This window comes from Sceloporus occidentalis, unplaced genomic scaffold (assembly GCF_023333645.1).
Source record: "Sceloporus occidentalis isolate IW3139 unplaced genomic scaffold, rSceOcc1.0.p SCAF_2, whole genome shotgun sequence".
Lineage (NCBI taxonomy): Eukaryota > Metazoa > Chordata > Lepidosauria > Squamata > Phrynosomatidae > Sceloporus > Sceloporus occidentalis.
Genome location: NW_028316982.1, coordinates 8,676,015 through 8,702,937, shown reverse-complemented (window position 1 = coordinate 8,702,937; position 26,923 = coordinate 8,676,015). Strand labels below are relative to the sequence as shown.

The window sequence follows — 26,923 nt, the reverse complement described above, 5'->3', positions numbered from 1 at the left end:
AAGTGGGCCCCATTCTCTTTTCCTGCCAAACGCACTACCGAAATCTTCCCAGGTGTTTTTTTTTGGGGGGGGGGGCAGCTATGCCTGTTGCATGCATCTGAGGAAGTAGGCTCATGTCTACGAAAGCTCTTTCTTTCAGTTAGTCTCAAAGGTGCTACAAGATCCCTTTGCATATTGATTTTCCAGACCAACACCACAATTATATCTTTGAACTTCCCAGGCAGCTAAGAGTTTCTAGTGCAGCTTGGAATAAAATGGCTGCTCCCTTCAGGACATTAGGACTGGACAACCAAATATGCAAAGAACCCAGCATTGGGAAAAGAAGAAATTAGTTTGTTTGGGTTTTTTATACTGGCATTTAAAACTCACTGTACTTTAGAGGCTCTTAAATCACCAAGTGGATCGACACATCAGGAAGAAAACAAAGAGAAGGGGCACCTGTCCAGGATAATTATGGTTTTAAGGCGGGATACCAACCAGGAATTCATCTGTGCCAGGGCAGAGCCTTGGAACCTATCACCCATATTACAACTAGGAAAAGTTATTTTTTTGGACTGCAACTTCTGAAATTCCTCAGCAAGCGTGGTCAGTGACCATTTTGGCTAGAGGGCACTGGGAGTTAATACTCCAAGAAAGTAGGTTTCCCCAGGTCTGGCTCCACAATTTATAAAACTGTGAAAAGTTGAGAGCATGTGCAGAATGCCATCCCTTCACCAATAACTAAACAGAACAAATCTGCTCACGTTTAGGATTAAGGAACATCACTTCTGTGGCAAATGAAGTCACTTCTTGGCAGGCTCATATAGAACACATCATTATACCATGAATTAATCAGTATTACATTAAACACAGTACCCTGTATTCTAACTAGCAGTGGCTCTCCAATATCTCTGGCTGAAGCCCTTCCCACAGCTGTCGGCTGAAATCTTTTTAAATGGGAGATGTCAGATCCTCATAACATGCAAAGCATGTGCTTAGCTATGGTTTTTCCCAGATCCTTAAACATCAGCACTCCCTTTTTAGAAAATCCAATTCATCTCAATAATATAAGCAGACTACATGTATTTCCTGTTGCACTGATCCTTGTCCTGGGACCATCTAGCTAGCAAATGGCTTGGCTTCCGAAACCTGCTCTTATTGGAAAATGAATGATGCAATCCCCAGCAGACTTGAGAATATATCTCACTGACACTCAGAGGGACTTACTTGTGAGTAGACTACAAATGATTCCACCATGTAGCAAACTTAGGACCCATAAATGTGTCCCCTTAAACATTTAAAACTTTAGTCACATGTCCTGCAGCGTTAACATAAAATGGAACGAAACAAAATACATCTCAATTTGAGACGACAGAATCCAAATTCCCAGGTTCCTGAGCAGCCACAACACCTAGAATTTTTGTCCAGTCTCATATAGAAGACACAGGAAAACTAGAGACACTGCCTAATAAAGATAGAGGAAAGAGACATGAGAGGCATAGACTGAGCAACCAACCAAGGGGGGAAAAGTGGTTTTCAAATAAACTTTATACAATCCCACCCAGCAGGAACCAATCCCCAGCTTCTGTCTTACCGTCTTACGCTCTCGCTTTGGCGGGATTGGTGGCTGCTGATTCATCATGACCTGGGCAGCTGGGAACTGTTGCACACTCTGGGCAGGGTAATATGCACCAGCTAGGAAAGAAGAGGAAAAGTTAAGATACTGCAGTCCCAGAGTTCAAAAAGGAAGATGATGACTGTGGCATGTCTAGGAACTCTTAGCATCTCACGACCTACAAAGATAAGCCTGGAAGTAGAGCCATCAAACAGCACAGAGAAGTACCTCATCCAGCATTCCCGTGGTTAGTGTCAGGCAAACCATGGCTTGAGACCCCTTATGCACAACAAATACACAAACACATACACACTCCCAGCTGGCAAAGCAGGAACTCTGAAGCAAGCAGGAGGCCCAAGAGTGGCACGTTTGCCTCTAGCTCTGGTTGGATGTCAAAAACCTGACCAACAAGTTCACACAAGCAGCATCTCAACATTCTTTCTCCCTGAGACCAAGCATATCTGAGCCACCCCATTTCCTCACCCTGGACAACCCCCTATTTTGAGGCTATAACACCCTACCCAACTCAGATCAAAGTACACCAAACTGCCTCCATTGTGTCTTGTTAAATCTGTAGCCACCCTTGCTTGGAGGGAAGGCACAGCATTCTAGATCTGGAATTACATTTGTCAGAACTTCCTGGGTCACCTTCTTAGCTCTTCCTCCGCATTTATTTTGCAATTAGCTACATGAACAGAAGAGAATTTAATTCTGTCACTAGAAAAAGAACAGAGACAAGAATCCAATACAGAAGCAGTTATCCCTTCCCACAGCAATCCTTCAAGTCTCATCGCCATTCTCCCTCCCAACATACATATTTTCCAACTTCCTAATCCTCCTATGAGTAAAATAATTTCATGTCTAAGATTCTGCAAGACAAAAAATATACAGCAGACTAGGACACTTCTGGAAAAATACGAAGGAGCAATCATGTAAAAAAAAATAACGATTTCTAGAACTGTGTCCCATCATTTCTGATTACTGGGCATGCTAGATGGGATGGATGGGGGTTGGAGCCCTGTACCTCTGGAGGGACACAATCTGGCCACTGCTGCTCCAAGGCACACAACTAAAGGAGAAAGGTTGTTGGATATGTAGCCACAAGAACTCTACGGTACCTGAAAAGATTACATTTTTCAGGCCTGAAAGAATATTTCTCATTTCCAATGATGAAACCTATCATCCCACATCTTGGCAACCACACATTAAAGACTCATCCTAGCCCTAAACCAACTTGGAGTAAGTTTTCACAATCAACAGCCTGCTACACATAAGGATATAGTAAGAGCCTTCCTGGATCGGGACAAAAAGAGCTCAGAAAATCTGCCAAAATTCCTATGCCAGCATGGCTAGTGGCTGGAGAGTGGGTTGTGGGAATGTTACAAAAAGTAAAATTTTCAAGCTCTTAAGTAAAGCACAAGGTTCCTTCCATTATTATTATTATCAGTAGTAGTAGTAGTAGTAGTAGTAGTTATACCTCATTCTTTAGAAATGCTCTTAGAGCAGCTTACAAATATTTAATTAGACCGTTCCCACTAGCTGGCATTCAGTGGCATACTACACAATAAACCTGAAAGTCACACAGCCACCGTGGCCACCATCGAAAAGACTAATTGTTCATGATTATTAGTTAAACAGCTTTTTTAAGACCAACTAAGTCAGAAGATGCTACCATACCTTGTACCAGCTAATTCCATATGTTAACTATGCATCATGCAAAGAAAGATTTATTTTGCCCGAGCCAAATCTAGTGATAGGCAGACTCCAGCCCAACAGAGGTGGGATTTTAATTATGGCCCACACAACTCCAATGCACTTTACAAAGCATTTAGGGGAATTCTGAAATGATTCAAAATGGAAAACAACTGTCAGGCCCTCTGTCCCCACAGATTTTGCATCCACAGCTTGAAAACATTCAAAAATATATAAATTCCAAAAAGCAAACCTTCACGTTACCATTTTATATAAGGGATGCTATTTTATTGCACCATTGTATATAATGGAACTTGAGCATCCATAGGTTGGAACCAAACCCAGAGGATACCGAGGGCCCACTGTAAACTCAAAATGTACATCTAGCTGACCACTGGAAGAGAACTGAGAAGAAAGATAGATCTAAAAAGGGGGTAGGCATGGTGGTGGGGTGCTTTTGGACCACAACACCCATAATTTCTCACTATTGGCTATGCTGGCTAGGGCTGATGGAATTGCAGACTGAAACATTTGGAAGGCCTTGCATATTAAGATGAACAGAAATATCAGAGCTGCCACAGGTCAGTCTCCTATAGACATGGCTGCCTGCTGGGCTGAGCTGAACCAGATACTGTGAGCTAACTGCCAGATGTTAAAACCTGGGAAGAGATGACAAAGAAAAACACTGAAGGCTCAAGGAAGACTGTATGCTTTTAGACAGCCCAAGCCAAGGCAGCACAAATCTGATCAACAGTTGGCATCCATGGAAGCCCAACATAAGCCACTTGGGGATCCCTAAAGCAAAGATCTCCACCACCATGGACAGACGTGAGAGCTGGACAGTGAAGAAAATGGACAGGAGAAAAATAAACTCATTAGAGGTGTGGTGCTGGAGAATAGTGCTCAAGATATTGTGGATGGCCAAAAAGACAAACAAATGGGTCTTTGAACAGATCAAGCCTGAAACGTCTCTGGAAGCCAAGATGATCAAGTTGAACCTGTTGTATTTTAGAAACATCATGAGAAGACATGACTCATTAAAAAGACTATAATGCTATGAAAGGTGGAGAGAAGCAAAAAGAGAGGAAGATTGCACACTAGGTGGATAAACTCTATTAGAAAGATCGTGGTTATGAATTTACAGGACCTAAGCAGAGCAGTGCAGGACAGGAAGTCTTGGAGATGTCTCAACAGATAAAAACATTCTTGTGCCATCACACTTTCTCCATATGTCAAGGGTTGGGTTTTAAATGCTGTGCTATTCAGACTTTAAGAGGTATGTATGTATGTATAATAATAATAACAACAACAACAACAACAACAACAACAACAATAATTTATACCCCGCTCTTCAGCCAAGGCTATCATGTATATATGATTATTATATATCATGTATATATCATGTATGCATGTATATATTATTATTATTAATTATTTTCTTATAGTCTGCCTTTCTCCCAATACAGGGACTCAAGGCATGAAACAACAAGTGTAAAACAATACAATTTAAAAATAGTACAACAATATTAAACTATGTAAATATAAAATTTAAAAACCAATTAAACTGTGAAGAGTTTTAACATGTTACCTTTTCTGCAACTGCTCCCAGGCTATGGAACGGCCTGCTGCATGAGATCCGTCAAATTACTAACTTAGACAGCTTCAAAAAGGCTGTCAAGATGGATCTCTTCCGGCAGGCCTTTCCCAAATAAATTCCCCAGCCACAGATTGATTACCCCCTCATACCACGTATTTACTAACCCCCCCCCCCGGCCTATGTTATCTTTATTATAAATTGATTTTAAAACGCTTTTAATTTTAATATATTTAATTTTTTTTAACGGGGGGGGGGGATATTGTAATTTTATGTATTATACTGTATAGGGACATTTTAGTTTGAGCTGCTCCGATTGTCTTGCTACAGAAGAGCGGGATATAAATAAAAGTTTTATTTATTTATTATTTAAAGTATGATTGTCTTGCTACAGAAGAGCGGGATGTAAATAAAAGTTTTATTTATTTATTATTTAATGTATAACTATTTTAAAATTGTGTAACTGTTTTTCAATTATACATTTTAATGTTTTGTACTATTTTTAATTGTATTGTTTTAAATTTGCTGTTTGCCACCTTGAGTCCCTATATTGGGAGAAAGGCAGGATATAAGTAAATAAAATAATAAATAATAATAATCCACAGGGTCGCCATGATTCGAGGCTGACAATAACAACAACAAAGCAATGATAGTCAATACTGTTGGACTGTAGCTCCCATTAGCCCTAGACAGCATAGCTGATGTTAAGGGATGAAGAAAGATGTAGCCCAGCAATTATCCCTGCTTTCTTTAAAGGGAAGGATGTGAGCCAGCATAAACAAAAAGCATTAGCAGTCAAGACAGCCTTTTCCAGACCCACTGTGGGTCTCTCTCTCTCCAGTCAGAATGTTTGCCACCCCTAATGCCACCAAGTCCATAAGCCTACAGACAGCTTAGATGTGCCAGATCTTAGACCTTGAAAAAGAAATATAATATATATGAAGAAATAGCTACTGCACTGACTGGTCTAACCCGTTCTGAGCACATGGCAGCAGCATACGGACTGTGCTGACTCATCTGGCCTAATAAACTTTATGGGTGGGGAGTCGAGCAACACCTTTGCGGCCTGACAGCCATCCCCAAGGCAGAAGTAGCAGCAGCAGAAGCAACCCGGCAAGCCAGTTGTGACGCAGGCTGCCTTCATGGGCTGCAACCATCATGGAAAAGTGACACTGCCACAGCTTGCGTCTTGGAGGACCTTTTAGGAGCTGGGCAGTGGGGAGGGAAAGTAGGCTCATCTTCTCCTTTCAACAAAGCCCTGGGTCAAGAGAGAAACTGAAGCTGGCTGGGCTGCCGCCTGTCTCTCCAACATCAAGAGACGGAGACCATTTTGAAGCCCTGAACTCGCTAGGCTTTTTCTCTCAACTCTTCTCAATCTTTCCAGCTTTAAGGGCCCCCTCCCCAGCTGTATAGAACCTGGCAAAGATTAGACAGGTCCAACCTAAGCATCACCCGTTGGCAGCTCAGTCCTTTCCTGAAGAGGCTCAATGCACCTACCTTTCTGAAAAGAAGTTGTAGGCAGATGTATCTCTCCCCCCTCCCCTTTTTTGCCACCTCCGCAGCAGCAAAAACACTATGACATGCAGGCCTGGGATGGGATGGAGGCCTAAGCTCACATTTCTGAGTCTGCAGGAGATGCCTGGGACAGGTCCAGGCTAAATATAGCCCTGGCCCTCAGTGAGCATGTGAGCACCATTGGAGGGAGGGGGATGGAGGTGAGAGGAGGGCCAAAACCTCCGGCAAGTCAGAAACCAAAGACCTCTAGAGAAACATTAAATCCGGGGAAACTATACAGTAAGCACGTATTCCAAGAGTGACAAATCTGGACAGGGACAGTTTGGAACACGCTATCTCTTGTTCCGTTTATGTTCACACTCACTCAAGGGCTCACCCTCAAACATGCAGCCGGCATTGAAACATCTGCTAAAATTTACTTAAGGGGCAAACAGATCAGGGGCTGCCAACAAATCCACTGTTGGCCTCTGTGCTGCTGCAGTAATCCAAATGCAGGCTAGGGCTAAAGTCTGCACAACAACTCACAAGGTAGTTAAACATTAAACTGTCCTTACCAGAAACTGGAAGAGAAAGAAAGTGCCCCAGGAGAGGGTACAGGTCTTGCTCTCTCTTCCACACTAACTCATGTTTTAGAGATCTTCTTTAAACAAGTCTATCTGGGAACTCTTTTCTTGTGTTGAAGAGTAAGACAGAAATGTTGAAAACAAGTACTGAGATTGAATGCATACTGTGAGAGAACTGCACAGTCTCCATTTGTTTCATTGCAATTTTATGCAGCAAGATGCTCCTGCTAGACTATTTCCCATGCTTTCTACCAGGACCCACCTGCTGCAGTTTTCCATCCAATCTGTTTGTAGTTTGGGAACAATTCCAATAATATTTCAAGAGTAGTTGCATTCAATATCATTCTAGAATACCAAAGTTTCATGACATTAGAAGGAGCAAAATGTGAGCATGAAACAAAGGCTTGAACCTTCTAGGAGTCTGTACACCTTGCACCTTCCAGCAACAAACAGAAGAAGCAATCAGTCCAGAATGAGAACTGTATAATGAATTACAGACATGGAGTGAGACTGTGAGGCTGCTAAGGCATATTCTCCAACCTGATATTGACTAGGCATCTTGTACTACAAACTCGCATAAGCTGAAGCTGGCACGCTAAATAAGCATTATGAAAGGTGGGGAAATCTATTTTATTTATGTATCTGAATATAGCACTCCACCTCATCACTACTCAAAGTGGGCTTCTTCCTTCTGTCTAAATCTATGCCTTGCCTATGATTTGCCCAACTATCCTTCCTCCTCAACCAATCAAATGCCTTCTGGAAATTTCTAGACCAGAGGGGGGTAAACTGTGATTCTCCAGATGTTGATGGACTACAACACCCAAAAGCCTTAGTCAACACAGACAATGATATGGAATGTTAGGAAGTGAAGTCCTGGATGGCTGCACTTTGGCCACACTTATGAAGGCACTAAACCTTCTCTATGGCAGAAGCTCTTTTGTGTTTGATAACTGCCCTTGAGTCATCCCCGAGTCATGGTGACCCTACAGATGATACATCTCCAAGACTCCCTATCCTCCGCTGCTCTTAGTTTCTGAAAATCCATGCCCATGGTGGGTGGTCTTCCTCTCTTTCTACTTCCCTCTACCTTTCCCAGCATTATTGTCTTTTCTAATGAGTCATGCCTTCTCATCATGTGGCCAAAGTATGAAAGCCTCAGTTCAATCATCTTGGCTTCCAAGGAGATTTCAGGCTTGATCTGTTCAATGATCCATTTGTGTCTTTTTCGTTGTTCTTAGCACCCTTCTCCAGCACCACATCTCAAATGAGCAGATACTCTTCATATCTGCTTTCTTCACTGTCCCAACTTTTGCATCCATACATGGTGATGGGAAAACCAATGTCTTGGATGACTCTGACATTAATGTGCCCTTGTATATAGCTAAGCCATAACTTACACGCCTTTCTTTTCTTTCTTATGCCACCAAACTGTCTCTTACCTAACAGAATTAAAGGTCTGGAGTTGCTCAAGCAAACATGGAAGAAGGGGAGACCAAGACTATTTTCAATTTGACTGTGTTTATATACTCAATCCTATTGCCATTCTTCCAGTCTATCCAGATTCCCACTTATTTATGACTGCCACTGCAGAAGGCAGATGGAGGGTTGTACTCTTAAATCTGTCTTCAACGTAAAAACTTCCCTTCATGTAATAAGCTAACCTGTATTAGAAGACATCTTCCCAATGTCACAGAAACACATGGAAGGGGTGCTTGTAGGCTTTTTCATACAACCCCCCTGACTGATGCAGGGGGAAATCCGGAAATCCAAAGTGGGAAATCCAGCCTCTATTTCAAGATATCCAGGGAGAGCTCCATCAACCTCTGGGCTATTTCCCCCAACGTGGCATCCTCCAGATGTGTTGAACTACAAGGCAATCACATTCCTGACCATTGGCCATGGAGGCTGGGCATAACAGGGGCTGAAGTCCAAAACATATAATGGGTATCTGATTATGAAAGGCTGCTGGCTTTCTACATGAAAGGAATGTGACATGGGGTCACTGAGAAATACACACGTTCTTTCGAAGAACTCCACCAACTCATTTCCCCTAAAACCAGAGAATGAGACAGTAAAGGGTCACACAGCTTTCTGAGTGTTGTGTGTGTGTTATCTAAGAAATCTTTACAATTGTTAGTATTTGCATCCCAATTGGCAAACAGACATCAAAAGATAGCAGCCTGCCTCAGTTCACTAGTGAATTCTTAAGATGAGAACAAAACAGGACAACTTGCTGTCTCATTGTGCAATCACTGTGAAACTACAGTGCAATGCCTTTCTGCTTTACACAACTACTTTACACAAGCAAAATTTTCTTTTGCATGAATATACATACACAAATATACACATACGGTTTTCATTAATCCTCCTCAAACATCTTTTCTTAATTCCTTTAATTCTCATCCCTCTCTGAACACTGGAAGTGAAACAAAGCCAAACATCCAGCTTGATTTACTGTGTACTCCTTCTTCTTTCTCCATTGCTTCATCCCTTGTATAATCTCAGGACTAACAAGGACAGCAGTGAATGGAACTATCTGGAACACAGGTGGACAGACTTCAGGTTCAAAAGATTTACTTTGTTTTTTTCCCTGGAATTCTATGATCATGCATTGTAACATGGGACAAAATAAGCAGAATTAAAGAATTCTGAGATCAGAAATTATTTTCAGTGTCACAAGTGACAGAAGCTCACTGTCCTGCACAATAACCAGCTCCTGATTATCCCAAGTTTATCTCATTTTATTGAAATCATTTACGGGTAGAGAGAAATAATTTTTATGTTCCTACTGTTAAATGTGAATCGGATAATGTTGCCATTGTGTTACAAATATCTAGAGATCTAGAGCTTTTTTCTGCCCACTCCTCATCTAGAAACATGCCACATACTAGCTATTCCCTACCTTAGTCAATGATTTAGAGGGCTGGTTTCTCATACTTTATATGTCTTGGCTCTTTATTTATATCAAGAGCCCTGGTGGTGCAGTGGTTAAATGATATTTACCATGAAGGTGCATTCTGGATTGAGAGGAGGAATCTACACAACTTGGGTTATTCCCATCATTGCCCAGAGTAAGGGAAGAAAAACAACATGGTCTCCTGATAGCTAAAGACACACTTTGATGACTCCTCCCACTCATTTTGGACTCAAAGCACCTGAGTAACATCATTACAGACAAATGCTTCTGCATGGAAACACTGTTGTCCATTTGGGAGGTACTGCACAGGGGAGACTTCCTAGTTCCCCTGGACTTTGCAGAAGCATATTTGCACATTCCAATTAAGAGCAAATAAAAAGGTCTTAAGAAGGAACAAACAGAGAGCTCTACTCTGAGCAAAGAAAGGGAAAAGATCTGGTCTCCAAGATGGCTTTGTGGAAGGAGTCATCCAAGTCTGTCTTCAGCTATCATAGAATCATAGAATTGGAAGAGACCACAAGGGCCATCCAGTCCAACCCCCTGCCATGCAGGAAATCCAAATCAAGGCATCCCCAACAGATGGCCATCCAGCCTCTGCTTAAAGACCTCCAAGGAAGGAGACTCCACTACACTCCGGGGGAGTTTGTTCCACTGTTGAACAGCCCTTACTGTCAGGAAGTTCTTCCTAATGTTGAGGTGGAATCTCTTTTCCTGTAGCTTGCATCCAATGTTCCGGGTCCTGTTCTCTGGAGCAGCAGAAAACAAGCTTGCTCCCTCCTCAATGTGACATCCTTTCAAATATTTAAACAGGGCTATCATATCACCTCTTAACCTTCTCTTCTCCAGGCTAAACATCACCAGCTCCCTGAGTCGTTCCTCATAGGGCAAGGTTTCCAGACCTTTCACCATTTTAGTCGCCCTCCTCTGGACACGCTCCAGTTTCGCAATGTCCTTTTTGAATTGTGGTGCCCAGAACTGGACACAATATTCTAGGTGGGGCCTGACCAGAGCAGAATACAGTGGCACTATTACTTCTCTTGATCTAGACACTATACTTTTATTGATGCAGCCTAGAATTGCATTGGCCTTTTTAGCTGCCGCATCACACTGTTGATTCATGTTCAACTTATGGTCTACTTGGACTCCTAGATCTCTTTCACATGTACTTTCATTCAGCAATGTGTCTCCCATCCTATATCTGTGCATTTCATTTTTCTGCCCTAAGTGAAGTAAAATGTAACTGTGTTGCTCTTCCTGCCTTATTCTGGTCAGTGTATACTCTCAAGACTGAAGTTGTGTGGATTTCTCATCTCACCAACCCAGAAAAGCTCCAAACCCATTCAAATCACACTCCTTTTCTCAGGGCAACAACACTGTAACACTTAAACCAGGATGGTATCAGAGTGAAACCTCCTCAATCTTTTTTTCAAACAAATATTGGTCAACAATATCCTGAATGACCAGGAAGTTGGGAAGAAACTTAAAAAATTGTGGTCTGATGGGAAAGGTATACACAAATGAAAAATTAATTTGGAGCCTAGAAGAGGATGCAGCTGCTTTGAACCAGGGAGATTATGCTGATTTTGAACTGAGTATTTTGAACACAAGATAGGGCTAATGCACATTTTTGGAGGGATAGGATTCACGACTGGAATTCTCCAGTTTCAGGCATTTCACTACCAAGATCCACCTTTCACTTTGCTCTTTAAGGATGCAGTCGAACTAATCTCTCCTGTTCACAATATTATGTCCTTCCCATTCTAGATTTTCTTGCAATCAGTTTCCTTGATGTTGTTGAGTTATTCAACTGAAGAGACAGGCTACTGACTTTGTATAGTACTTTTAGCTAAACAATACTACTGCCCAAGAATAAATTGAAACAATGACCGAGCAACAGGTATTGAATGTATAGATGAAGCTGCAGACCAAGATCAAAGAACAGAAGCAGATGCAGCAGAGAAGAAAAAAAGCTTTTCACAGCGCCAGCCTTACATCACACAGCCTTACATCACACATGCATGCACACACATACACACGTCTCCTTACCATAGGTGCCAAATTCTGTGGGGCTTGCTCCAGGGTAAAAGCTGGGAGCGCCTGGCTGGACAGGATATTGCTGGGTCGGTACAACGTAAGTGGAGCGTCCCTAGGTCAAAAGGAAAGGGGGGAAAAACAAAGCAAATGAGTAGCTCTACATTAGTTAGAAGATGAGGAAGCAGTGTAACTGTGGTGTACAAAACAGTAATGTCAACTGGATCAAGCACAGCATAATCAGTAAGGGAACAGGGAGGGAAGGATCAAAAAGAGCATAATGGACAACAATTTGGTAACAGAGGCCCTTCAGGTTAGGTCTTGCAAATTCAACCCAAGAACTCATCAAGCTGGACACCTTCAATCTGCTGCTGCTGTTCTCAAAACTAAAGCCAACCCTTACTACACTTGGTGCAGAGACAATACATAGAGCTGCTTCTCTCAACCTTAGCTTGGGCATCCAACTCAACTGAGCCATTCATTTCACTGATTACATTTCAATCTCATCTTTCCTCCACACAGCTCAAGGCATTTTATATATTGTTTTCTTTGTCATTCCAGAACAATTTTTATTCTCATAACAACCCTGTGAAGGCTGGGCAAGCTGAAAGAAAATGATTAGCCCAGGATCACCCAGTAAGTTCCACAGCTGAGAGGGAGTGGAGATCTGAATAGAGGTTGCCCCAGGCCTAGTCCAGTGCTCTAACCAATACACACACAGGGCCAATTTATTCACTCTTTGTCCAGTCAAACAATTGTGTGCTCTGGCTGTTGGGCTTGCTTATTTACAACTGGCACAGAAGCCTTCCAATATGAATTACTTTGCACTGAACTCTACCAAGTCAAGTTTGTGTAAAGCTGGGATGGGAACTGTGTGGCCCTCCAGATGCTAACAACCCAAATTCCCTGGGCAAAAACCATCTGTAGCACAACATTTACACTCCTGGTGTGAAGCATGAAGTGTTCTACGACCACTATCCCAACCTCTTACTGGGGGATGGGGTTTTCAGTGGGAAAAAGTCTAGTTATTTGTGGCATATGTTCACTGTGAAATATCATTCCTAAGAAGCTTTCTAATAAAACCTTGGAAATCATTTGTGTTTAGTGGACTTTGTCTTAGGCCTTAGGGAAAGAAATCCACAAGGTATTTTTTCACAACCATGTAGCAGATTTTGGTATGAAGGCCTCTGCAGCTGGATACTCATCACTTGAGAGGCCTGATATATGGCCCATTCGCAAATATGTAATAACAAAGCTCATATATATATTCTGGGTGAGAAACACTGAGGAGTAGACAGATTGAAGAAATCTAATTAATTTTACAAGTCTTTTAATAGTTTAAATTTGTATATATTTTCACATTAAAAACCTCACAAAGTTCTTTTTATAAATCTACACAATTGGTGTGTGTTTTTTTTAAGATTATGTATCCACATGACATAGAAGGCATCACCTGTGAGGTGTCCTTTTGCTGCATGTAGGAAACAGCTCTTTTTTAAAAAAAAGATACTTACCATTTGCAGCTTCTGAAAGGACTAAAATTTTATAAAAATATAAAACTGCTACTCATTTCCCCAGAATTACTGTTTTCAACTGATCAAAATATATTAATTCATTAAACTCTGCAGCTGTAGAGGGACTGACTCATAAGCAAATTACCAGGGACAACATAACTAAGGAGACCCAATGTTCCATCATGATCAGCCAAGGTATCTATCCAAACTACCCCATTCAATAAAGTCTGAAGGTATTTTCACTGGTCATCCTTCAATTTTGGGTGACTCACCAAAGCCCAAGCCTGTGTGACTTTCTAAAATGGCAGAAGATACAAACTCAACTGGGATGGACAAAGAAGCACAGGGTATAGTAGTTAGCATGCAATCACTGATACTATGGTCCACAAGTCTCATGGAAACAGAAATATCCACTCAGCAGGATTATTAAAAGCACAGTTCCACTGTCTCCAAAGTTCTTTTTTCTCACTAAGTAAAACACATATCACATCTGACACACCAAATGTCTGTTGTTGCTCCTCACGAGTACAGTGGACAATTCTCCAATTTTCCTAGTGGCTTCCAGCAGTCAATATTAGATCAGCACATTTACAAACAAGATTTGAACGTGCATACATAAGCTGTGATATAATCCAATTACAGTCACTTCTCCAAGTCTGTGTACTTGAAAGCTACGGACTTGAAAATTCGCAGAGGGGTGACCACTGTTAACCTCAATGGGATGCATGCCCGTGGCGTATGCCCCACGTGCACATGCCCCATTCAAGTCTATGGGGAATGAATATACATGGGGTTTGGAACACGGGGGGGGGGGTCCAGAACAGATCCCCAGCGAGTTCCAAGGAGCAACTGTAGTTTTATTTATTACCCTCATAAAACAAAGATAGCAGAATCCATCCATAACCATAAGAAACAGGGAAACCAAGGCTATGGTACTACTGGCAAGCAGGTACGTTGTTAGGGGAAGGCACCACAGAACAGGGTAGAAGCCTGACCCACAACACAACTGGAATCAAACAGGGAAGCAACCTAGCAGCAGGCTCCCAAAAACATCCATCATCTAGAAAGGTGTCCTCCACAGAGACAGCCTTGGCCCCCAACCTAGCCCTCACCTGTCCGGGGATGTAGTAGGCGCCTTGCGAAGCAGGGTAGGAGATCTGTGAGGGAATCATCATCACCTGGGAAGCAGCTGGATAAACATGAGCGGGTGGGCCAGGCCGAGCCGACGCGTTACTCTGCACCCGGGAAGCACTTGTCGGAGGCTGGGGCCTGCTCTGGTAGAAATGCTTCAAGGGAGAAAGGAAAGAGAGCAGGGCATGCTTGGTTAGCAAGGCCTGGCTGGAAAAGTCTCCGAGACACCACAGCTCCCCCTTTGTCAGCCCCACTGTCACCTTCCCCATCCACCCAAAGACTGTGACTCTGTGAATGTTGCGTGCAGGAATTCGCCTCAGCTGAAAACACAGAACACGATGGCTAATACAAAAGCTGGCAGCTCCAGCACACTCCTTGCAAACCAAGCTATTGGTTTTGTTTTTAGAAGAAGGCAAATTTCAAACTCAGGAGGCTGCAGAGAAAAAACTGACTTGTGGGCAATTTCTGCATGACACTATGCCGTGTTCTAGTCTTCCAAGTGGCAGAACTACTCTATAATAAGATGGGGAATAGGTCCTGAAGGTTGGTGCCAATCTTCCAGTAACTTTGGTCAGCAACCTGGAGGGCCACACTGGGAAGCAAAGAATGGGATGGCACCTTAACCTCTGTCTCATAATGCTGACCTGCTGTCAAATTCATTGCTGGAAATGTGTTGCTGTTTTAGGTACAGTAGTGACAAAGGATAAGTTCAACTTTTGCTAATTCTCTATCATATATAGTCTGCCTTAACAATATGATATATTCTCAGGTCTTCCTTCCTCAAATGAATGAAACAGCTTTGATTCTGCAAAACAAATCCAAACATAAATGTGTAATGAGGACACAAAATGCAAATTACCTCATCTACAAATGGGTCTAACCACAATTTCCTTCAAAAAACAGACTTTAGAGAATCGTTGACTGCATCCAATAGGAATCAGCAATTCTGGACGCTAAAGCTCAAGCTACCAATGTTTCTCGTATTATGTACATATGATACTGTCCTGTAATCAATCTGGGTTTCTAGAAAGATACTCTGACAGAGGGGAGAAAATAGGACAAAATGTCCAGGACCAAACATTTTTGGAAGGATTAAAAAGGGGGGAAATGGAGGAGAATGGCTCAGAAGCAGTCAGTGGTGTGAAAAATTCTCCCACCCCTTTCCAGGAGGCAAAGAAAAACCATTATAGATTACAGTGATTCAAAATGCTCCCTTTTCCAGACTCTCACACAAAATGGAGGCAAGAAAAAGGATGCCCTAGTGCATCTTTTGCATTCAGCAACAGTTTCTGCTGTACAGACTTGAGCAGAGTGGCCACTGAGCAAGTGAAACTCCTGCTCAGTCCCTCCCGCTCCCAACCGGAGTAGGGGTTATAGAAAAGGCTTTACCTGAAGAGACCTGAATCCTCCCTGTTAGCAAGCACACAAGCACGCGCACACAAGAGGAGAAAAGGAAAGGAGAAAAAGAGAGAGAGAAAGAGAGAGAAAGGAGTTACCTACAGCCAAACAAGTTACCAGGCTCTGGGGAATAACCAACACTGAGCAAGAAAGGAACTGCAGCCTTGTGGGAAGGAAGCTGGAATGGGGAGGCATGGGGAGAGGAAAGAAGAAAAACAGGCTGGAACTTGTATTTGAAGTTTGTCCTATAAAATGAAACACCATCAGAGGATGACATCAGAGGAGACAAAGATCAGAGTTCTGGGACAGACCCTCACCAAGGGTCAGGGAAACTGAGAACAGAGGAAACTGTTAGGCAACTGAGAAAGTCAGACTGAGCAAGGGTCTAGGCCTTACTTTTCAAATTAACCAGCTCTCGATTTCAACTATATTCCCTCCATCAATCTGCCTTCTCTAATCTACATTGGTCAAGTGATCCCTATTCCTTCTCCCAACCATGTTTTACTGTCTCCTTGGGCCAGAGACAAATACAAATGGGTTCTCCTAGGCCATCAGATGGTCTGGATGACAGCAAACCCCATAATCAAGAAAAGCTATGAGAAGCACAGATATTATACTAGTGATCAGTTGAAAGGAACTATTTTCTTGGAAGCACTGAATAAATATAAAAAAGATATTGCAATACAGTGCATTATGTCTGGCATTAGGAAAATACTTACACTGAACCGTATATACAGTTTCTAAATATAACCTAATACACAAGCTTCCTCCCAGTAGGATCAAATTAGGTTATTGGCTCACCCCAAAATACCAGGTATTGCCTGATTTTTTTTTAATCCTTCAAAGTAGCCTCCTCAGTGTGGTGCTCTCCAGATGTGCTGGACTACAACTCACATTATTCCTTGTCAATGGCCTCCATGAGAAATGATGGGGGTTGTACTGGAGTGCACAGGTTAGGAAAGGTTAATCCCAAGGGTTTCTGTCTGTTTCTATTTTCATGTTTTGGAGTACTATTTTAAGATGGCCATCCAAGGATATTAAACAACACAGTAATTGTTTCACATATGTTAAAACATTAACAAAAGTTGCTCATACTATGGAAAGTGCTAGAAGGACTTCAGCTAATAAAATTGTTCTACACTGCAGCACAAACTTTTCTTCTTCTCTTCTGTAAATACAGCACTTTTTTGAAATGTTCCATTAATGTCTGAACTCCTCTTCCCAGTGGACTATATAATGGGTTACTTCCATATGTCTTTGCACTAGGGCAGATGACTGCAGTATCTGGTGGCCAGCTTTCTGTCCCTAGCAACCCCTGGGGGCCAGAAAATGTCCAAAGTACATTTCAAGTTTTGAAAAACAGATCCTTCATGCAAAGGGATCTCATAGGACATTCGAGACTAATACTAATATTCTAGACCAGCAGTTCCCAACCTGTGCTCCGAGGAGCCCTTAGGGATCCACGTACACTTCCTAGATGCACCAGGAAAATGAAAGAAATGAAAAATGAATGAAGTTAAAGAATAAGTACCTTTTCTTATATATACTCCTAAACTCTATTAACATGCAAGACATGGGGTAAGTCTCTTAGAGGCTCCACCATAGACATAGGGGCGCCACAAGTCAAAAGGGCTGGGAACCCCTGTTCTAGAGTAACACAGCTATCTCTCTGAATTCTAGGTTGTTTCAACAGCACAGCAAGCATGATACTGCCACTTATTTAAAAATGGAACTAGTGTCCCTAGAGATTTTCAGAAATGGCAAATCACCCTATTTTTAGCCAGAAAAGGCACAATCCACAGACTCAAAGGTTTAAAAAAACAGCTTTGGGTGCTGCGCATGCAACCTCAGGGTCACATTTCTCCTAGCCCTGCCTTATATGATATATTACCACCATGCCCACATTGCTGCCCAAGAGTGTTTGCAAAACACTGTAAAGCAATCTTTACATTAGGAAAAAATACTTGTTCAAAGAAATGGCAGGTTTTGTTTATTTTGGTTAAGTTTACAGCTTATCCAAGAAACGCAAGAGATGTTTGCAGTTCAATTGTCTACTACAGTAGACCCTTGTTATACGCTGGGGTTTGGTTCCAAGATCCCCCATGTATAACAAAATCCGTGTATGCTCAACTCCCATTAAATATAATGTAATAACAAAATGGTGTCCCTTACAAAAATGGAAAATCAAGGTTTGATATTTGAAATTTATACTTTTTTTGAAAATTTTCAAACCGTGTATGCTCGAATCCATGTATAAAAAATCCGTGTACAAGAAGGGTCAAATGTATATAATGGTAAGATTACACCATGGTGTAAATAGCAACATATTATATTTGAACATGTGATTGTTTCACTTTCTATATATTGCAAAGAAGTTTTAGAAATACTTATTTCTATGTTTTAAGAAATATTATGGGTGGGAAGGAAGCCCAGAAAAGTTGTTCTGAGCTAAAATGAGGCTTCATCGCTGGAGCTGCATCCCCTGAAAGAAACACCTTCCAACTATTCCTCCCTTCAATGACCACTTTCCAAGACAGTGACATCGGACCCACTAATGCTTGGGCAGACCTCTCAGAGATGGGAAAGAGGAGCACTCACCTCTGAAAAAATCAGCCTCAAGCTGAACAAGACTTGGGAAAATTACGTTTTTGAATGACAATTTTTAGAATCTCCCAGCCAGCATGGCCACAGTTATTATGACTTTTCTGAACTTGCGCATGGAAGTTACCAAAGAAAAACGCCTTTCTCATGACTCCCTATCTGAGACATCTGGAGACCACCATGTTGGGAAGAACAGTAGTAGAAGAAGGGATTACCTACCAGTATGATGACAAGCTAGCAGTGCCCACTCACCCCCTTTAAGAGCAGTAAAGAGTAACTCAGCTACACTCCTTGGGCTCACAGGCAACAACATGACAGGTTACGCATGCTAAGCCAGCGACCCAAACCTGCTATAGGGAGCTGACTTTCTTCATCTCCTACCCACAGACATCTCCTTTCGGGACATACATCCAAGTAGTCTTTGGTCTGTAGTTATTTAGGATGATGATGATGACGTTATGTGCCTTCAAGTTGTTTCAAAATTATGGTGACCCCAAGACAAACTTATCACAAGGTTTTCTTAGCAAGGTTTATTAAGAAGGGGTTTGCCTTTTGCCTTCCTCTCAGGCTGAGAACGTGACTTGCCCAAGTCTGTTTACTTATTACATTTGCAGATGACACCAAATTAGGAGGAGTAGCTAATACTCCAGAGGACAGGATCAAGATTCAAAATGACCTTGATAGATTGGAAAGCTGGGCCAAGGCTATCAGAATGAATTTCAACATGGAGAAATGTAAGGTACTGCACTTAGGGCGGAAAGATGAAATGCACAGATATAGGATGGGGGACACCTGGCTGAATGAAACTATGTGTGAAAGGGATCTGGGAGTCCAAGTAGACCACAAATTGAATATGAGTGAACAGTGTGATGTGGCAGCTAACAAGGCCAATGCGATTTTAGGCTGCATCAATAGAAGTATAGTGTCTAGATCAAGGGAAGTAATAGTGCCACTCTATTCTGCTCTGGTCAGGCCCCACCTGGAATATTGTGTCCAGTTCTGGGCACCACAATTCAAAAAGGACATTGAGAAAGTAGAGCATGTCCAAAGGAGGGCAACTAAAATGGTAAAGGTTCTGGAAACCATGCCCTATGAGGCACAACTTAGGGAGCTGGGTATATTTAGCATGGAGAAGAGAAGGTTAAGAGGTGATATGCCCTGTTTAAATATTTGAAGGGCTGTCATATTGAGGAGGGAGCAAGCTTGTTTTCTGCTGCTCCAGAGACTAGGAGTCAGAGCAATGGATGCAAGCTCCAGGAAAAGAGATTCCACCTCAACATTAGGAGGAACTTCCTGACAGTAAGGGCTGTTCAACAGTGGAACAAACTCCTTCAGAGTGTAGTGGAATCTCCTTCCTTAGAGGTTTTTAAACAGAGGCTGGATGGCCATCTATCGGGGATGCTTTGATTTAATTTCCTGCATGGCCGGGGGTTGGACTAGATTGGCCCTTGCAGTCTCTTCCAACTCTATGATTCTATGACCAAGCAATGAGTCAAATCCTGGCCTCCAAAGTTCTAGTCAAAAACTCAAAACACTAAACCATGCTGTCTCTCTCTAGAAAACTAGGGTACTGACCATGAAGGATGGTCACCACAAGGCATAGCACAACACAAAGCAGTGGTTTTCAAGCTCTGGCCTGCCAGATGTTTTGGACTTCAGCTTCCAGGATCCTTGACTACTGGTAAGGCTAACTGGGGCTTGTGGGAGCTAACATCCAAAATGAATGATAATGATTTTCATAATGAAGTGTGGCAGCAACAAGACTGGAGTGAGAAGAGTCACAATCACTTAGAAGGAATAATTTTTAGAAAAATGAAAAGTAAGACAATAGCACATGAATTCAATACTTAAAATGCTTTGTCTAAATACAATGCTCTTAAGCATTACATCTTATTGTTTTGGTGATACTCACCATACTTCTGTGGTTAAGGCCAGTATCACCAGCCCAAGCAGACTGGTGCTAAGAGATAGCGGCTTTGTTCAGGTCACACCCTTGAGATTACAGTGGTGGTGAGATGTGAACCAGAATTCTGCATTCTCAGCTCCATCTTTTAGTAGAGCCTTGACAGATATCTAGCAGGACAAGCACTGGGGGAGTTATTTGGGAGGCTTCCTGCTGCAGAGCCAGGCCACTTATATTGGTGTCACACTGAACCCAAAAGCAAGAAGGGTCGGCACTTTTGTTGTGGTTATTGTGATGACAGTAATGGCAAAACCTCTCTGAAGAAACTTGCCAAAAAAACCTGGTGATAGGTTCGCCTTAGGGTTGTCCTATGTTGGAAACAATGTGAAGGCACACAACAACAACATGGTGATGGAACCGTTCCACTTGAAAAAGTGCAGATACAACTCTAAGTGGCTACAATGGAAGCCTTTTTAATCACTCCCTTTGATGAGCCTGAATAAGTAGGAGTCATGTGAGGAGTTCAATCCCCAGGGAAAAACAGGAACAAACTCAGAATCTAAGCCAACATCTTTTTAAAATGCTTACACAAGTATGCAGGTAGATCGATCAATAAATTAAGGGTTTTACAGAACAACACCTGAGTATTATGTGCATATATGTGTGTGTTTTTCTTCAGTGAATGGCTTTCCAGCCTTTTCAGCCCTCCACAAAGCTGACAGTAACCAAAATTTCCAAGACCATTGAAGGATGAAACCTTGTATCTCTCCTCTTTCCTACTCCCAATGGCCTAAACACTCTCTCTGAGCAACTGGCACAGCACAGATGAACAGAGACAGGTGTAACCAAAGAGGTTTGGAGTAAGATGAAAATCTGGGAGCAGCAGAGAAGGCCAGTCAGTAGTGTAAACACCAGGTAGTTTGATGGCAATATGCAAATCACACTGGGCATACCAAGAACGAAGTCTATCCCCCCCTTCAGAGAAGCCAAGACAACGACAACAATGGATGGGGTGAAAACGGGAAATAAAGTGACAGCTCCAAAATACTTCCAAGACCAGAACCCAGCATGGACAGGCAGTTCATTCCAAGGGAAGGGAAGGGGGTGATACCAAATGGGGAAGCAAGAGACAGAAATAGTGCCTTCCAAGCATGAGAAAGTGTGTAGCAGAGATACTGCCATCGTGAGTCAGACATCATGCAAGTCACAGGGGAGGGGGGAAAGGTACTGTGCTCTGGACACGGCAGTCAAATTGCCTCAAACCCTACCCAATCATCTGGAGTCTCAGGAGACAAAATAGCTCTTGCACTGCAGCTAAGCACCTTTGCCACAGATTCCCTTTTCCATGCTTTGTTTCACTTTTTGACTGGATTCATTTACTGACCCTAAGCTGCCCTAAGCTTTAAAAGGTCGGATGAGCAGCAGAATGCTTTTAAAAAGTAAGCTTTGGCATTTGGGCAGCACATGTATTATCTCACTTAAATCCTTGCACACTTCAATTCCTACATATAGAAGGTGTGTCAATATTATTAGTCTCATATTAAGTGAAGGGAGGAGAGGGAATGAGAGTGCAGTTTATTTAAGTTCACCAACACATAATTTAAACTGGGAACTTCACAGCTCAATCTTTTTAAAAAGCATATGCCACCACAGCTCTCAGATCTTCCTCTCCCACTAGGCTGGGCTATATAACCACTAACTTGTACTATTCCAACCAATTTCCCTGCAGTGTCCAAAGCAAGACTACCCACATGGCTGCACCCCCCAAAATTGCATTCAGCATGCAGTGAAGGGAGTGGAGAAGGGTTAGTACCTGCTGATGTAAAGCACGAGGCCCTGCTGGAAACTAAGACAGGAAAGAGCGAGGGGAGACAAGAGCAGAACATCACTGACAGTTACAGGCACTTCCCCCCTGCCCTGAAACCACACATCTCACTTCCCAACATGGCCTCTTTGTGAGAGACCAGAACATAAATTGAAGACAGGGCAATCCCCACTACAGCTCTAACTTCATAGCTGGCTCTACAGTGGGTGCTCATCCAAATCAGTATCCCCACCTAGTACATGCTGCAGAAGTACTCTTGAGTCAGCAGAGCCTGAAGATTGAGTCAGCCTGCAGGATTCCTTGTGCCCAGCAACACCCCCACCCCAAGCCACCAGCAACACAGAGGAACCTGTTTGGCAGGCAGCTCATGTAAGAATGCCTGGCCGCCACTCTGGCGGCCCAAGAGCAGCTGCAACAACAGCAGTAGTGACCCCACTTCCCACTTCTTACCTGTCGAGGCTGGGAAGGCGTATTCATTTGGGTAGCTTGCGCTGGGTTAAAAACCACAGGTGTCGTCTGGCCAGGAGGAAATGCTGCCTGCTGAAAGAAGGAAGCAGGGAGAAAGGAGGTGGAGAATATTAGTGGCCTCAGTAGCGGCCTCGACCCTCACCCTGTCTAGCAGCATATTAACAGGATGAAGCACTTCTCTGACTGTGCGAATAATTTCCTACAGAGAAGTTCACTAAATGGCTGTCCAGTTAAAAGCCCATTTGCAAGACTGCTTGAACAGACACTGAATCAAAATCAAGCCACATGTTAGGCAAGTGAGCTGCAGATAGGTACATTTGGGGCAACCGCCACCATAGAGGAACTTCCTCTTAAACTAACAGAGGAGACAGGACAGGAAAATGAAGTTGTGAAAGGGGGATAAAAATCAACACATGAGAGAAGGTCAAGGTGGCCTGGAATGTTAAATCCTTACCTGTGGAAGTCCAGGAGAAGGGGAGGGGTGTGGGGCCGATGGGGTTCCTCCTGAGGGTTGTGGAGCTTTGTTCATTTCACGTGGTGCTGCATAAGGATTCCTTTGCTATCTGTTGCAATGGAGAAAAGTCAGGCATTGTAAACATGAAAACAGAAGGAACTAGACACAAGCAAATCCTCAGGAACAAGAATTTACTGGAACCAAGTCAACCTTAAAACAGAACACTACATGCTGTTTGCAAGGAAAGGGAAACAGCCCAGAAAAATTGAGACCGTCATTTGCACCGCAATTCATTTAGCATGAGGCGCCCTGAGATGAGATGGCACTCCCCAAAGAACACAAATGAGCAGGAAATGGAACAAGGGATCCATTTCTACACTGCAGAAATAAGGCAGTTTGAAAATCACTTTAACTGTCATGACTCAGTGCTATGGAATTTGGGGATTTGTAGTCTTGTGAGATATTTAGCTTTCTCTGTCAGTGAGCTCTGGTGCTCCATCTAGCTACAAATCCCGGAATTCTATACCATTAAGACAGGACGTTAAAATTGTGTCAAACTGTTTTATTTCTGTGGTGTGACAGCAGCCAATGGCTCTTATTTGGATGGGGCAGGGTCCGAAGGACTTCTAACAAAATGCAACGCCCACCTCATCTACATTTTATCTTTTGCATGTATTCTCATCTCCTTTAATTCAGTGCCCCTATCCCCAAAACCCCTGTGATATTCTCTAATCTAATACATATGTAACATAAAATGCTTCTTTGATTTTATTTCTCCTGTAGATTATCTTTATTGTATCATGGCCTCCAGAGACTCCATAAGTCTTGAGAAGATCATTTCAGTTCAGATCTCTGATGTACACTAACTGTACTCAAACATATATGGCTTGGTAGTATTTTGTGGGTTTTTCGGTCTATGCGGCCACGTTCTAGAAGAGTTTATTCCTGACATTTCGCCAGCATCTATGGCTGGCATCTTCAGAAAATGCGGACCTGGAAGAGAGTGGATATATATATACACACACACACACACAAACACACACACACTCACAATGTGATCATGGGTAAGGAGGAGTGATTCCCTGGCAGGGCCTCAAGATAGGAGGATATGCAAAAGAAGATTAGTGTCTGCTAATTGGTGATCATTCTCTACTGGGAAAGCCCCTGACCCTGAGTGGTTTCTCTTTTGCATTTGCTGAGTCCTGGTTTTGGTGTTCTTCAGGGCTGGTAGCCAAACTTTATTTACTTTAAGGCTACCAGTCCTGAAGAAGACCAAACCAGGACTCAGCAAATGCAAATGAGAAACCACTCAGGGTCAGGGGCTTTCCCAGCAGACAATAATCACCACTCTTCTTTTGCATATCCTCCTACCCTGAGGCCTGGCCATCAACAACAGATTAACACAGATTAACAGGGGAATCACTCCTCCTTACCTAGGATCACACAGGACACACACACACACTTTCTTCCAGGTCAGCATTCTCTGAAGATGCCAGCCACAGATGCTGGCGAAACGCCAGGAATAAACTCTTATAGAACATCACATAGCCCGAAAAACCCACAAAAAACTATAGATGCCAGCCATGAAAGCCTTTGACTTCACATATATGGCTGGCCCGCACTTTATTTATTTATCCTACACCCCATGAAACACAGGATTTTACCTCCTGGGAGTCTGCCTGCATTTCATTCCCTAAGACTGAACATGCTTTTTGCCACCTTGTTAGCAGACTAAGAATGGGCAAAGAGGAGAAAACTTTGATAAATACCTAATATCTAAACTTTGATTAATATCTATCATTCCTATAAACAACTAGAGCTTTATGAAAATGCCCAACCCTTACTTCCAGGTCTCCTGCTTCTAAGTACTCTAAAAATATTGTAACTCCCCACAGCAAAGATAACAGTTGTGTAATTCCTCCATGATACTGACAATTTAATTATGGACACAACACATTGTCAGTTTGCACATAACACTAGCTAATATTTGCTTTAAATAGCTCAAATGAAGGGTTTCTTAGGGAGCACAAAATGAGTCTCAAACAGGCTGAAAGACTTCTGGCAGTGAAACTCATAATGATCCCACCCATGGATTCAGAAGGCAAAGCAGCACCATACTGGAAGAATCTCTCAGCTATAAAAACCTGGCAGACAGATGCCCAGCAGGGTGACGTTCTCACAGACATGCAATACAGACCATATGTCTTTGAATGACAGCAGCACTGAAAGGCAAGCTGAAAGGTGGAGAGCATCAGCATCAAAGCCATAGTCTTCTCAAACATGATCATTAGGGCACCCAGTCTGTTCTATCAAGTCAGCATAAAATATGAATGCAGGTAAACACAACGGCAACCATCACCCATGTCTATGTGGCTGCAGAGGAAAACCATTTTGAGAACTCCAAACAAGAGGTGACAGATGTCTTGAATTAATGGACAACCAAGGACTTCACCCTCCTCCACACCAGATGCACAAACTCATTGCACCTGAGTGACTTGTTACACCCTCCCCACACTTTTGAGATACAACAGGAGTCCAGAATGTAAAACAAATGGGAGAACCTCCCACGCTTGTACAGAGGAAGCATGCCAGCTCTTCTTCCTCTAAAGTTTCCCTGATGCAACTGGCCGAGTCAATAAGCAAACACTCCCAACCACTCACAAACCCAGGTGGAATTAAGCAACACAGAAGCAATTGAGTCATAGACAAAGTACCGTTGGCCCACCATATCCACAGATTCTGTGTACACGGATTCAGCCATCCATGGCTTGAAAATATTACAAAAAATATATAAATTAAAAACAAATCTTGATTTTATCATTTTATATATGGGACACCATTTTACTATGTCATATTATTTAATGAGCATCCATGGATTTCGGTATCTGTGGGGAGGTTCTGGAACCAAACCCAGCAGATATCTAAGGCCCACTGTCTACGCCAGACATCCACTCACCTGACCCACTATCCAGGGTTGGGGCTACAAAGTGCCTGCTTGAGAAGCCCCCTGAACATCAGCAGGCCCCATCTCTGTAAGTACAGGGCCACAAACAATTTAAGATGGAAAGATAAAACTGACAAAGCAAGGGTAATGGCTGCCAAGTGACAAGGCAGCAAACAGCAACACAGCCATTCTGTGAAATCCTCCAGGAATGGAACCATTTGGAACTGTACAAGGGGGCAGTGCCCTCTCATACAATCTGAGGTATGACTGGGAAAGGAAATGGGGGCAATAAGGCAGGTCAACCAGGAATATAAGGCCCCTCCTCAGCTACTCTACAATCCTGCTGTAACCTGATGCTTGGGTTGTGGCTGACAGCATTTCAAGCTACAAAGACTTGGCGCAAGAAATGGAAACATAAAGCTAAAGAAAAACCCACCAAAATAAAAACCAGGAAAGATTTCTGCGGGATTCCTGTTTTGCTTTATAGTACACTCAAGAGACCTCTGCTGGGTAGGCCCTGCTGGAAGACACCCTAAGCCTGACAGAGTAAGAATTTCAGTTCGATGCATCTCAGAAAGCACAGCAATGAAGCCAAAATGGACATGGATTGGAGGAATGGGAGAAATGATGCTGGTGATCTCCTCAATTCCACTCAGGGCTACAGTGACCAATGTCTGGAGGAAAGATTTATTTCTCCCTAGTCTTCTAAGCAGTTACCAAGCCATAGTTTTAACAGGACCAGCATTCAATATGTTTTCAGTGTACATGTTTGGGGC

At 42.7% G+C, this 26,923-nt stretch overlaps 1 protein-coding gene across 14 annotated transcripts in view; it reads right to left on the bottom strand.

Moving 5' to 3' along the window:
* The window catches only part of EIF4G1 (eukaryotic translation initiation factor 4 gamma 1), a 104,089-nt gene that overhangs the window by 49,058 nt on the left and 28,108 nt on the right, over positions 1-26,923 (bottom strand). For 9 of the 14 annotated variants that reach the window (XM_089508693.1, XM_089508692.1, XM_089508694.1 and 6 more), the window contains 7 exons: positions 23,204-23,312; positions 22,732-22,821; positions 22,270-22,302; positions 15,944-15,964; positions 14,536-14,709; positions 11,925-12,024; positions 1,574-1,674 (listed from right to left, as the gene is read on the bottom strand). In XM_089508693.1, coding sequence (XP_089364819.1) covers positions 1,574-1,674; positions 11,925-12,024; positions 14,536-14,709; positions 15,944-15,964; positions 22,270-22,302; positions 22,732-22,821; positions 23,204-23,278 — 594 coding nt within the window. In that variant the 5' untranslated portion in view covers positions 23,279-23,312. The remainder of the gene's footprint in view (positions 1-1,573; positions 1,675-11,924; positions 12,025-14,535; positions 14,710-15,943; positions 15,965-22,269; positions 22,303-22,731; positions 22,822-23,203; positions 23,313-26,923) is intronic. The other 5 variants (XM_089508698.1, XM_089508699.1, XM_089508701.1 and 2 more) reach the window with 5 other exon arrangements.